Source organism: Bombyx mandarina, chromosome 01 (assembly GCF_030267445.1).
Source record: "Bombyx mandarina strain Sakado chromosome 01, ASM3026744v2".
In the NCBI taxonomy this organism is placed as follows: Eukaryota; Metazoa; Arthropoda; class Insecta; order Lepidoptera; family Bombycidae; genus Bombyx; species Bombyx mandarina.
This window is the reverse complement of record NC_143208.1, coordinates 9,596,485-9,611,205: the sequence shown is the minus strand read 5'-3', so window position 1 is coordinate 9,611,205 and position 14,721 is coordinate 9,596,485. Positions and strand designations below refer to the sequence as shown.

Genomic DNA, 14,721 nt, shown 5'->3' with positions numbered 1-14,721 from the left:
CTGTGAGCTCGTCCAACCATCTAAGCAATAAAAAAGTAAAAACTTTTTGTTTCCATAGAGAGCCTTTCGGATAGATATCTCCTAATTAGTACAGTTAGTCTTCGCTTCATTGGATGCCAATTATTATCTCCACGATTCAATCGGTGTTGGAACTTCACTCCTTTGCCGGCATGTGGTGAGGTAGAGAGAGGGAAACAGATATATTGTATAACTGTATACACCTTTCATGTTTTTGTAGATTTTCGTAGGCTTTGAAATGCCTTACTTATGTCTATATTGCCCATGAAAATAGCCTACTCGCTCCTCCTCACTTTAAAATAGTATTTTAATTAAATTAAGAAAGAATTAAGACATCGAAAATGATTTTTGGAAGTTTATTTCTCATCATAAATCAGTAAAAGTATTATAGAATATTAATATAAAATTGCAGAAAGCACCTGTACTATGTATGTATAAAATAACTATCAGCAGTTATTAATTTAGGCCTATTTGAGCAAAACGATTCGATTAAAGAATGTTTAGCTAACATCACTGGTATATGGTTTTAGCAATCAGCTTAGTAATTGATTATTATTAAAACTACCTTATTTTACCACTAACGGAACTACTTCTCATTACGAATGTAGATAAAAGTTATACAAATCTAAACAAACTTCACACGCAAATATAAATGAAACTTCGTTCGCTAAATATAATTTAAAGTTATAAAACATGAATATCAGTTGACTTATATAAGATACTTATAACCGTGTTATTTCGGAGCTGACGTTGGAATCTCTCTTTTTGTAAGAATGCGACGGATATACGAAATGTGGAGTATAATAATTTGCAGATTGAGGCTCTCCCGGATTCTTGCTGGTAGTGATCCTGCGATAGTATTCAATGGAATCAGTACATTCACATGCAAGTCGACTCTCTGAGCCGCTACTCTCCAACTGATATTTAGGGACCACGATGAGGCTTTCTGTAGATTTAGTCGGTTGGTAATGGCTGTGGCTACGTGTGTACACTGAATAGTGTTGAGTGTTCGCACTTTGACGGTGAACATGCTTCTCGTGGTGTTGCTGATATTCATGGTGGCTTTGTGTGCTTCTACCACTGTGGCTACGGCCGTGACTTTTTGATCTATTTGATTGTTTCGCGGTTGTATCCAAATAACCATATCCAAATCCATAACCACCAAATGCTTTAGTTGTGAGATTATCCCAGGACTTAGGCTTTACGTGTTGGTGTGAGCTTTGATATTGAATCTTAGGAGAAGATTTTGTTTCAGATCGATCGTTATCCCAAAATAAAGTGTCGCTGCTAAGTGACGTGGTGTAACTAGAAGCGGAGTTGTCACACGGTACAGTAGCGTTGCTTGTAGCATACGACTGCAGGCTGCATTGACTAGTTTGCGTAGATTCGGTGGTCAAGTAACGATAACGGGAACAATGGCCAGAAGAACATACTTTTTTCATCCGTGGCGGAGGGACATTATCAGGTTTTTGGGTAGATTTATCAACTTGATATTTTTCCCTTCTTTTGTGGTCTTTTGAACATTCCTTTTTTCTTCTGACTTTTTTCCTGGTATGAGGGACACAGTGCGGGTCACAACACGGACTGGCTAGATCATATGCCTCCAGACTATTCGCGTCCGGATTGTTATATACTGGCATGCACGGAGCACAGCTATGACTATGATTGCTTCTATGCATTTTAGAGTGTTTTGAATTTGTAGACTTATATATTTCCGATGCTCGATAACAATCATTAGGTGCTTTCACAATATAATGATGACAATCTCGGCTATTTCTTGGAGAACCAACAGTAATTACAAAACTGCCAGTGTGCAGATTAGGCTGAATTAAGCAAGTTCCATAATGTGGGTCTAGATACTGATACATAAAAACATTCGGGTGTGGTGGTTTAGCAGCAGTCACATTCTCACTAGACAACGTAGGTCTGTATGTAGAGCCCATATTTTGAGATTCATTGCTATCTTCAACGTCTGATATGACATCATTAGGGGACGATTTCTTCTTTTGCGATGGTAAGCTGTGGGTCTTCCAGTTAGCATCAAACAGTTGTCTTTCGCGAATCGATAACTGTTCTAATTCTCGCATTTTCGATTGAAGAGTTCTTTGCAGGTTTATGTATTTGAGGTGCAATTCGACTTTCCGGACACAATCTTCAAAAATAACTACCATTCTCATTCTCGAATCACAAGAATTTATAGCATCGACAATAGCAGCGTGTTCAGCTCTTTCCACGTCCATTCCGTTGATGGACAAGATGACGTCGCCTTCGCGCATTCCTGCTAAGGCAGCGGGTCCTTCCACTTCCACATGATCAACATACGTTATTACTTCAATTTCTTGTTCCTGAAAGAAATAAACCATTAACATACTATCACCTATATTGCCCACGGAAGGTTTACGTGATGTATCAAGTTGTTTTAATTTGCAGAAATTGAAAATCACTAGAACTTTTATATTATATTTATTTTAATTTATAGTATAGATTAGATTACCTTCTTATAATGGATACCATAACTTTGAAGGGTAAATCCGTAGCTGCCGTTTTTCTTTTCTACAATAATGGTACGTCTTCTCCAATCTTCTTCATTTTTAGCACCCCCTGATCTTTCAGATTTAAATGATTCTCTTATCTAAAATACAATATATACTTGTATCATCTAATTTTCTATGACTACTTTTATTTGCATACATGTCCAATTTTCATGAAAATTTAAGCGGGCTTAAATACTATTATAATGATGTCAGGAACTCACCGAATTGTCCAATGAATCTTCTTTAGAATCATTTGTTAGAACTTTTTTACCATTCCCCAAGACACTGGAACATCTTTCATTTAGCTTAGGCGAACTCATAATTAACTAATCTAACGGAGCTGTTGTATAAAATTATCGAAAACACAGTTCTTAATTACTAAAATCTTAACGTTTATCATAAAAAAGTAATCATTGTGCGAATATTTTCAGTTCAGAGGTACACGGGTGGTGTTTCGGCCTTTCAATGAAGGTGTGTCAAATCATTAGGGCGTCACTCCCTTACATTAGATTCGCGCATGCGTCACTTGAAGTCTCGATCTTACAAATTGTAAAGCGATGAATGTGACAATTCTTTACGTTCCGTTGGCTCAATACTACTCGAATTATTAAATAATCGCGACAGTCAATACTTGGGGACTTGCGCTTTCTCATTCCTGATTATTTAAAATTTTCATCGTATTTCTTGGCTTTCTTTTTATTACATGGAGATTTGCTTAACTTAACTTAACTTAACTGTAAAGAACATTGACCGAAAATCTATGGGACTTAGTAACAAAACAGTTGAATTAATATTGAGTCACTTTCTATTATTTTTATTATTTAATAATAGAAATATACATACCGTAGTTGAAAAAAACAAAAAATCAATATGGTGCAACATTAGTGACCAATGTGATATATTTAAAAAGTCAGAGATATTTGGTACAGCCAAACTTCGACTTATTTCCATGAAACATGATAATGATTCTCGTTAATTTCTACAGTATTCCTCCTCCGTGCGTCGTACTCCTCAGTTCTGAGGGTCATGACCTTTATGGAGCACTTTTGTATTCTCCATTCACTACTGTCCACCGCGCAGTGGATAGCGACATTGATGCTGGATTCCAAAGTCGTCTTAATCTGATCGGACCAGCGCAATATTAAAATCTAGCATTTCGTCTTATTATAGTGTGAACATCTTTTGATTACTTTAGATGTAACTATTTGTATGTATCAAAACTAAGATAGCCTTATTCATTACATCATTACCAAACCATTCTCTAAAATTATAACAAAAGGAAAAGTTGAAAAGGTATAGCAGTAAAGTCTGTATTATACAAAAGATCGGGCAATTATTTACTTTCTTGAAACAAGTCCAAGTGTTACATTTACAGCCTATATATATGTAATTCGATTGAAACTTCGACGTCATTTGACAGAGTGGATGGAGCGGCATTGAACTCTATCACTTTCAGTAATCAATTCACACAAAATCCGAATTTAATCTTCTTTTTCCCCCTAATAATTCCTTACGGGTTTTTCCCGCGTGAATCAACAAATACGTGATCTAATTGCTGTGATATAATTTTGAATTTTTATTCTAAGAATAAATAAACTTGTTACAAATCCACACACTTCCAGACTTATTTCATCCCTAATAAACAAAATAAATGAAACAGTAAGAATGGACATCTTTTTCCCTTTAAGGGTCCGCTTCTACACACATTCGGATATTATCATTTGTACAAGCAACGTCAATGGATTCTATATCTTTATCGCCGAATCGTCTCAAAACTATCGCAACTTATGTCACGATTTATCTTTTTATCTGGAGCAAATTCTTGCGATGCTTTTCAGTAAGATGTTGGACTGCCAGAGAGTTAAGTGTGAGAATTTGGGTGCTTCATAGGCACCACGCCGCAACCTGCTGTTGGACGCGTATTCTAAATACCGTAACCATGAACAAAATTTTGGTATTCGCCGGAATAGCGACATTAGTAAGTAACGTATTCCTAATTCGTTTTTATATCAACTAACTGTTAACAGTTAGCGCAAAATAAGAGTAGCGCGTGCGATACGGTTTTTAATTTGCGTTGCGAAAACTGTCTCATCTAGTACGTCAAAATTTGAGAAATATTTTTTAAGAATTGAACAATTTAATAATTTTTTAATAGAAGCAAAGCGAGTGATTTTCATAGTATTATCACGTGTACCTAAGTATCTTAAGTTGTCAATTTTTGACTCCGTTTTGGTTGGTTGTTTTTGAATTTACGTTGAAAATTCAGACTTTTCGGAGATTCCAGGTTTATAAACTAAGCAATATCTTAATACCTTGAACGCCATGATGGACACCTTGTGTCCACCGCATAGTTTCCCTTAGGGCCGCACCAGTATATCAAGAATCGTCCAAAAATCATTAAGGTGTTTTTTCACCAATATTGTCAAGAAATAACTCAAAAAGAATGGGCGATTTACGAAAACAGTGACTACTGATTATTTTTCGAGATATATCAAATGACAGATGCACCCCCTGGAACCGACTTATTGGCGTTCACAGGGTGCTCGTTGCGGCCCACTGGGCTAAACATGGTTTCTGGTTCACGATTGCGTTTACAAGTATATAATAAGGAAAATGGAGTTTTCAGAGCTGCCTACAAATCGGTATGGCTGTATTAATTAGAAGTATATGTTTAAATTTATTAAACTTTTAATCTTAAGCATAAAAAGTATACGCTACTATCAAATCTTTGAGTATGGTTTTCCATTAAAAGCATGCTCAAACCGTTGTTATTATTCAACGAATATTTTTTCGCTTTTTCGAACGATGCTTAGACAAATTTCAACCCCTATAAACACCAACATAAATGCCTATCAAACTATATTTTTGTTCGCATATAATATGGTACTAATATAAAAAGTATTTGACAGAAAATCACAATTTGTTAAAACAAACTTAGTAAATTAATTTCTTAATTAATCATTTAAAAGTAAAAAAAAACATTAGGACACATCAAAATTTCACCTCTTACCACGAAAATTTCACCAAACGTGTTATGATAAGGGACATAGATTCCAATGATACGCGTTATCTTATCATGATTGCGTTCCAGAGTACGGTGACAGTTGACCAATCTCCCGGGACTCCGTATTCACATGCGCTGAATATTATTGAGAAATATGTGTTTCTATGATAAGTGATAACCGTAGGTATTTTTCGACAAATGGAAATGAATGCGGGGCTAAATTGCCTGATTAAACTCTTAAACTTCCGCAATGAAATAGGAATAAACATAAACCTTTTTATATTACCTATCCGTCCGAATATGAGGTTTATGTTAGATGTATTTTATAAACTCAAAAATTTTGAAATCATGAGTTCTTCTTCTTGTATGTAGCGATGAAAAAAATCTTTTGCACACAAGCTTGTAGGATTGCTGTGAGTCTTTTAACACTGTCAATAGCTGAGGGGGTGTATGCTTTTCATCTCCTAAAAAGTGCACCCACTCATGTAATAGTATTAGTAAATAGTTTTATATTTTAAAATATTAATTCTTAAAAACTACGATCGCTTCCGGAAAGCTGAAAACAGTCATCGACAAAACAACCACACAAACTAAATCGGTCCTAATATTATTATTAATTATATACATAATAATATGTATATCGATGATTTTTATGGTTACTAGATCCTATGGCAATCGCAATTTGAACATTGTCCTCGTCTTCTCATCATCTCGAAATATCACGATCAAAGTCCAATCGCGTTGCAATAACGGCCATCTTGACTTTTCAAATTAAATACGTCAAAGTCAAAAAATAGGCACAAAATAGGCAGATTTAACGGGAAAATAATAGGTTTCATACTTCAGTGGAAAATAACCGTAATGTAGCAGACAAGCTGTCTTTTCGTCAGTAAACAACGCTTATGCTGCATCAGAACTAAATAGACTTACGACAGGAAAATGTAAAATGCCCGTTTTTTACTTTTCAGGTACAAGCCGTAGGACAGCTGATATTCACATCGTTGGCAATTTCACAATACTTCTGCCTTATTGATTTCCTCAGAGAAATACCCATTCTACTTTACATAAAAATATTGTACTTTTATAGTAAGTATAAGCTGAGTTAAATAATCGATTTGGGATAGTAAATAACGCAAAAACTTTTGGTTTGTTATTTGGAGATAAATCAGAGATTTGCTTCAGTTTGTCCCGTCTTACCGATATTGACCAATTATAAAAAATACTATGCACATGTAAGTTTTTTTTATTATAACTTAATGTGGAACTATTCGCACTTTTTTTGCATTTATTTAATCATTTATGAACTTGTTACATACGTGTATTGCTTTAGATAAATTGGTACTTGCCTTGAACACCGGTATAGTTGCATCGGGTGATATGAGTACCTTATGGGGCATTTATCCTTTATGCTACGATGATTCCATAAAATATATTTTGTTTCTGTTTTATTAAAATATTTCCGTTCCGAAGGTTCGTATTTACCGTTCTTTCGACCAATTCAGGACTAGAGGTGTGTGAATCTAAAGTGTCAAAAACATTAATATAGGGAAGTAATTTAGAATTACTGTGATATGTGCAGCACTGCTTTAATCAAAGCTTTGTTTCTACAGATCCTGATGTGTGTGGTAACAGAATCAACATAGGATATACTATCGAAGGTATCCCAAATCAGGCCTTTGTCTTACTCACTCAAGAACCTTTCACCGCTTTCAGAACATTTGTCATTAACAGCACTAGTCTTGGTCTGAGTATTCTATGGATTATAACCAGTGTTTTTTTCATGAGTAAGTATCAGTTAGTTGAGGATTTTAATATTTTATAATTTGTAAGTATTTCAAATTTCGCTATATACGATAAATTAATATTAAAAAAAAAATTGGAATATTATTGATTAAATTGATCTCAAAGTTTGATTGGATAATTGTAGTGTAATTGTGGTGATGATTTGAATGCAGCTAGCGTAGCGTTGACTATATTCACTCTGTAGTTCAATACACATACAAAATCACTATTGACGGTTGGTCAATAATTATAATATAGGATGTAGCTAAGAATTCAATATCGACGGTAGACATATTGATATTAATGGAACAATTTGGCGAAACAAATTACAAAGTACCAACAAATTAAAGCTCGAAGGTAGTTTTATAAATAGATATGTTACATCTTCGGCTTGGCTATTAAAGATAGTAACCGCGACTTTGTAATTTGGGACAATTGCGCTTAATGTTTTTCTTATTTTTTTATTGTTTTAAATATTTCGAAAACTATCTAACTACATCAAACGTTTAACAGTGGGTGGAGCGAAAAACACAAAATCCAGGCACATACGTTGGCCGTGGACGCTCGTTACTGTATCGGTGTGCTTACTTGATCTGGTAGCTACAGTTACTTATTGCAACGACACTTTTCATACACAGGTAAGTGCGGTGTAAAATTATGTGTGGTGTTTTTATCTCTTCAATTTGAGTACTATGAAAATTTCAAATAGATAAAGTATTCTTTGTATCAATTATTCACTCTAAGCAATTTGACTTAATTCCAGACACTATCCGATATGATGAACTTCATAGGCGGTGTGGTCAGTGGTGCCGGAGGAGTCAATATAAGCACAGCTTGGGCGTCCTGGCTAATGGTTATCATTTACTCTAGACTGGTCGTACTGTTTATCCTGAATATGTTCATGATCATACTAGTAGTAGTCGACTGCAACGCGGCGCGAACAAAATATTTGTCTTCTACTTCTGTTGTAAGTTTTTTTTTTACATTACCTTCGACATAACGCAATTCTACCCGTTTGTCTGTAGTAGTATATTTGTCAATACTAACATTGAACTATGCTATAAACATTCTCAGTTTAAAACCCATCATTTTATGGCTTAATACAACCTTAGATACTACAACTCTCAATAAATGATTTTTAAATAGATATGATGAAATATCGCAGGGCATTGGTGATTTTGGTTTTGGTTTTTACTGACGATAATGGGATGGGACGATGACGGTATTGGAGCATGTTTGTTAATTATTCCGCCTTTATTTATTCTATCTGAGTGAATTCGGTCTTTTTCAAATGATAGAAATCTCTCATCAATTAGAATTCAATTTGTTAAAATAAAGTAAATTTCCATATCTAATGTTTTACGCAAACCAAAAGAAATATATATACTTTAACCTACTATACATTTACTTTTTTCTTAATCACTCAATCGCATAGTATTTTTTTTCTTTATAATGTGGGTGCAATGAAACTAAAATAATGGAACCTTTTGAAACTAGTAATCATACTGTTTTTGAAATCGAGATTATCACTATATCACTCATAATTTTAGGACACAGCCAAAAGTTTCGCAGAAAACATTTTTTTCTTTTCTTTAGGGAGTGGGTTATTTTTTATATTATCTTTCTATTAGATCTCATTCTGACGTACATACAAATTATCTCAAAATTTATATTTAATACAGAAAGTTATTTCAAATTAAGCTTAGTGATTGAAACCACAAAATTCAAGTAAATTTGAATTAATTGTTGTTATCTGTAATTTTGTAGCAAGTGGAAGCGCCTCCAGAGACGGAAGCGGATGTTGCAGTGGTTTCATCACCCCCTCCCCCTCCTCCTCCTCCTCCACCTCCTCTACCTATTCGGCAAGCCGCCACTGCAACGCAAGCGGAGACCCAAACGAGCATTGCATCAACCAGCGGCAGAGACGTTGAAGAAGCGAGCATGCCAAGTGAAAAGTCTACTAAGATACCACGACCGGGAATAAGTCAATCCTTTCGTCGTATGAAAACTCTATTATTTAAAAGATCTGAGTCTCCCGATGTTCGTAGTAAATCAAACCCTGGTTCCTTAGATGGATCGCCAAATAGGTTTGTTAATTTGTTTTTACATAATATATTTTAAAGACTACTTTTAAAGCTTTTATAGGCGTTTGTGCTCGCTTTAATATAGAAAAAAATCTGTCTCCGGGAACAGTACTTTTTTAGGATATAAGGTAGGTACCCTGTGTCCTTTCTCCTACGTTTGATAACGTGCGTGTAAAGTTTCATGAGTATTGGTGGTTTAGATTTGGACGCATAACTAACAAACAAAGTAATCCACATTCGCATTTACAATAATAGTATTTAAATATATATACATACATATTAAATATATGTTAATAGATGTTATTTTACTACCTTTTTTTTGCAGGTCGCCTCAAGTTCAACATGTAGAGTTGGACAAGAAACGTGCCGTTAATTTCCCAGAAAATCTGCTTTCTTTACCTCAACGATTAGAGAATATGATAGCAGAACAACAAAGGAGGCTTGACAAAGCTGTGATTGATACTGCTGGCCGCCACAGTCCCCCAAGGACTTCACAATCCATGCCACAGCTTACTACCGAAGCTCAACCGGATGTACCGAACCTACAGGGGTAATACTCGTAGGATATTATAATACAGAAGTATTATTCTAACCAATATTATCAGTTGATTAAGTATACACCTTGGACAGTCGTTATAACATTATTGGTTAAATTATTATAACAGACTTGTGTTTATTTACTGGGTTAATCCATTACGAGTTCAGCTTCCGGTCTTTTCAGATAAAGGATTATTTATTATATGCATGCAGGCATACGCAAAATACGACTAACTCGGAAACGTCTATGTATTTAATCATTGTATTATCATAAAACCTGATATTTTTGTTTAATCCTGATAACAATATACTATTGTGAAGTCGATGCTAGATAAAGCTGGCTTAGTCAATCTTTTTAATGCCTTCGAAGGCAGATGAGCATATGAAGGTAAATAGTAATTGTTGAACATAGACATTGGTAACGCTAGGCGCGCAGTCAATAACGCTGTCTATCGCTAATCCTACGTAACGCAAGATGGATATGCAAACTTTTGAATGCCTCCATTAAAGTACCTTTTCCTTTCACAAAATTCATCCAAATGAACGCGGGCTGCGTAAGACCGGACGTTACGGCGATCCTTCGGGAAGCCTATGTCCAGAGTGGACATCTGTGTGCTGATGATGAAATTCATCCAGTTCCGGCTTCTTAGATTTGTCTTAATTGACTTCCTGGCTTAGCCCTCGAGTTCGTCCAACAGTCCTAGCTATGCGACAATATCCCTGGAACAATCACAAACCATCCATCTCAAAAAAAATTTAGGTCAAATTGATTTTGTATGTATGTATTTCATTATTAGAATACTCGTTGAAATTAAATTAACACGTTCTAAATGTTTAAAACTAATATAGGGGCTTACAATGCAGCGCTTCGTTATAATCACTACATAGTATAAAACAAAGTCGCTTTCTCTGTCCCTATATCAGTCTGTCACTATGTATGCTTAAATCTTTAAAACTACGCAACGGATTTTGATGCGGTTTTTTTTTAATAGATAGAGTGATTGAAGAGGAAGGTTAATATGTATAATAACATCTATTAAATAGTGGAGAAATCAATAATAAATTACAGTTTCCGAAGCGAAGCGAGGGCGGGTCGTTAGTTAATATTAAAACTAAGTAATTTTGAACAGTCGTAGAGGCACGACTGCAGAACTTCAAAGTCAATTGCCGTGGGCGTATATACCGGCTTCTGCTCACCGCATGAGAGATCAGTTGCCTCCCGATGAAGATTTGCCCCCGGTGCCGCTGCCCGATTACACAGCAATCCAGCCATTCAGAAAAGCATGTTTGTATTTATTTTCTGCACAACGCTTCCCATTTTCTATCGTTAAAAAAATGGTCTTGTACAATTATATTTATCACGGCCCAAAATTTGTATCGTAAAATTCATTTTAGTGAACCTTAAATTGGTGCATCGTTCATTTTAATTCCGCTAACAGTATTAATAGCGAATTTGGTTCATTTTAACAACGCATATAATAATAATTAAAACGCTTTAATCTGCTTTTGGTGTCACAAGATAAACGTATTGGTGCGTACAATATAATAAAATGATCTTTTTATTCCTTACAGCGGTTCACCGTGCCGCATCCAGCCTAAGTTCGTTGACCCAGAAAAAAGATTATGGTTTATCCCAATCGTCTCGTCGTAAGTACATATCTATGTATATCTATACTAATATATAAATCTACAGTTGTTTTTACGGATGTTCCGTTATAACTACTGAACCATGCATCCGATTGACTTGAAACTTGATATCCATGTAGAAAATACATGTACTTGATGGATAAGCTAATGTTTATATGAGTGTTGGACCTAATAATAATGAGAATAAATAATAATGTTAATTTTAAATGCCCAGCGAAGCGGATGGGTACAGCTAGTATATAAATAAAGACCAAACCATTTGGCATTCAACATTCCATTTTCTCCTCTGTTTGTTAAACGATTTTCCATTTTTTTTATCTACTAAATATTGACAAGCTCTATTTTTATTATTATTTATTTATATTTCGAAATATTGATAATTATAACTATTAACGAAACTATATAACATAAAATGGATCAAAAGCTTGAGGTGTCAGTAATTTTAGTTTAGTAAGTATATACCTAAAGGCACAATGATACGCGATACAAAATGAGTTAGATCATATTTCAACTATCGAATAGTTTATTGAAATACTGTAGAATGGAAGTAATACATCAGAATATCCTTCGTTACTTTTGAAGCTGAAACGTATTGTGGCTATTTTTTTTAAATCTTAGATTTCCTGGATTATTGATTAAGAGCAACTAAATTAAAGTCATACAGTAAATTGTTAATTTTAATCTTGCTCTTATTGTTTTTACGATTTGTGTAGTTTATAATTTTCGTGATCACGGACCACTATCGTGTTTTTTTTTACATTACTATCAATAATGAAGGCTAAAATTTAATAGGTAAAACTAAATAGTGAGGTTGGTAAGTTTAGTAGGTTTTCTAACATCTGAAATCCACTTGTCGTGAAGACGAAACCTCAAGGCAAGCAAAGTGTCAAACCTCAACACTGTCGAGTTCTTTATGTGCGCAAAGAAACGTAAATATAATTTTGTATTTTTATTTGACAACTTTATTTGAGTACTATTATCAAACGTTGAAACGTATAACACACCACTCGTCTGTGACCCACAAAACCTGTACAGTATTTCCGAAACTTAGGAAAGAAAAAAATTTAATAATAAACGAGAAATTAAATCGTAAAAGTACTTTATTTCTGATTAGCGAAAACCTAAGAAAATACTCAGTAAGCTGTTTCGTTGAAAGTTACTATTAAATTACTTTAATGATGAATTAAATTGAATTTTTGTAAAGTAAATTATGACACAAGAACGATAACAAAATCGAATATAATTATTTCGCGCCTGCGCTACTAAATATACATAGGTACTTATAAGTACGTGCAACACCAATTTTCAATATCTTTTGTTGCAATAATAAATGTTGCAACAATTAAAACAACAATGTTTATGTGTACTTCTTTGCAGCGGCACTAACTCAATCTGATGTATTGTACTAGAGCACGAGGCCCCGGCGAAACCAGCTAAATTCAAGACCGGATCCCATCTTCAGCTTCTGCCAATTTTTATAGAAACGAACGATAAATGACCGCGTTCAACGATTTAAAAAAGGAATAAACAGCTTCATTAAATTCTAAGTAATCACTAAACGAAGAACGTGACGTAAATAAAACTTATCAAATTTGTGCTATAATTTCATTGTAGCACAAATTCGTCTTTAGTTTAAGTTTATTTTTGCAACTTGAATTTACAGAATTCGTTTAAGTTTATATTTTTTTGTATTTAATTATATTATTAGTATTTGCTTTATATACCTAACCTGATTATTTGCTGTTAATTACGTAAACATATCAAGATAACTACCGTGCAAAAATAGAACTAGTGTCATTTAAGATACGTTTGATAATGCTGTGGTTTTGAAACATTGTTGTCAGCCACAATGTAGCACATGATGTTATCATAGTTTATGTATTAAGTCTAGTAAATAATGAGGCAGGTCCTTGCAGCAAGTGGCGTCTTCGATATTATACAGAGGGCGGATAGGTTATCAATGCCCAATCAATATTCGTATCTGCTTGTTTACTGTATTAGTTACAGAGACTACATTGTTTAAGTTTTAATGTTTATTATCAATGCAGCAAAGAAAGTGTAATACTTTATGTTTAATATTTCTGTCTCGATTCAACTATAAGGAATGTTGAAAAGAAACATTTATCTGCGATTATTTTACCATTGTTACATACATTATTGTATCTAACATACTGATGTATATGGATTAGATAACACGTATCGCTTCAAGCGATGTTAGCAAGCAAATCCTCATACGCATATTAATTATTGTATAAAACAGATTTATTTTATAAGATATTACAGCAGACTGTTAAAAATATCTCTGTTAAATAAATTTCGATAATAATGTTAATGTTCTAAAAGCAACATAACGTTTTTGTGCAAGTTAAAATCGATCGGTTTAGTTATAAAAACCATGAAAGATATAAGACTTTTTTATTTGCAAATTTCAAGTAACAAAGTAAAAAAAAAAATTAAAGTTACTCGTTTCAGGAGTAAATATGAACAGTCGCGGCCTAAAGTATAAGATGCAAGGGGTCCGATTGCGCAATTAAAAAATTAAATGCTATTATTAAAAAATCATGGAGAACCATCTTAGCGATCATTGCATCTTATCGATCTGCAACTTTGTTTCAACTGGGATGTATTTAGTATTAAGTTTCTATATTTATGGTTTTGTACTTATTATAGACAAATGTTAACAGACAAATGTTAATGTAACGATATTGATATAATATGCTTTGGGTACCTCAGTTTGTCCCCATCTAAAATTCTACAATGCCCCATGGGACAGTTTTCATTTTTCTATTAAAATTAGAGAAATAGGAAAGCGGTCATGCAAGCAAGCGTTTTTGAATTTCTAAGATGTGATTTACTTACATTTGTCTGATTATGAATAAAAAAAAACCATTGTTTGTGTTTAGATTTAAAATAAATTAAGATTTAAGAATAGCTTTTTACTTTGAAAACTCCTTTGATTTGGATATTATTGTTAGTCAAAATTTGTGAACAGCAATGAACTTACAAAGTCACATTTTAATACTAATATGAAATTTCCTTATTCAGACTCGAATTCCCATATTTTCGATTTCCTAAATTCATTATGAAATAACTAAAAACAGACACATAACTTGTG

The 14,721-nt window shown here is 33.9% G+C and overlaps 2 protein-coding genes across 3 annotated transcripts; one reads left to right on the top strand and one right to left on the bottom strand.

The window, feature by feature from the left end:
• Window positions 1–360: 360 nt before the first annotated feature.
• On the bottom strand, window positions 361–3,817 carry ssp6 (short spindle 6). Its single transcript, XM_028177218.2, has 3 exons — window positions 2,774–3,817; window positions 2,513–2,650; window positions 361–2,363 (listed from the first exon to the last, which is right to left on the bottom strand). The coding sequence occupies exons 1-3, from the start codon at window positions 2,870–2,872 to the stop codon at window positions 741–743; spliced, it is 1,860 nt and encodes a 619-aa protein (XP_028033019.2). The 5' UTR covers window positions 2,873–3,817; the 3' UTR covers window positions 361–740.
• Window positions 3,818–4,404: 587 nt separating this feature from the next.
• LOC114245121 (uncharacterized) lies at window positions 4,405–14,529 on the top strand. Of its 2 annotated transcripts, none has more exons than XM_089729463.1 (10): window positions 4,405–4,530; window positions 6,525–6,642; window positions 7,167–7,340; window positions 7,852–7,976; window positions 8,102–8,305; window positions 9,106–9,425; window positions 9,748–9,972; window positions 11,090–11,244; window positions 11,532–11,606; window positions 13,016–14,529. In XM_089729463.1, exons 1-10 carry the CDS (start codon window positions 4,492–4,494, stop codon window positions 13,102–13,104), a joined length of 1,524 nt encoding a protein of 507 aa, XP_089585589.1. In that variant the 5' UTR covers window positions 4,405–4,491; the 3' UTR covers window positions 13,105–14,529. The 2 variants fall into 2 exon arrangements, with proteins under 2 accessions (XP_089585589.1, XP_089585579.1); XM_089729453.1 differs by having other exon boundaries at window positions 4,409–4,530; window positions 12,984–14,529.
• Window positions 14,530–14,721: the final 192 nt, after the last annotated feature.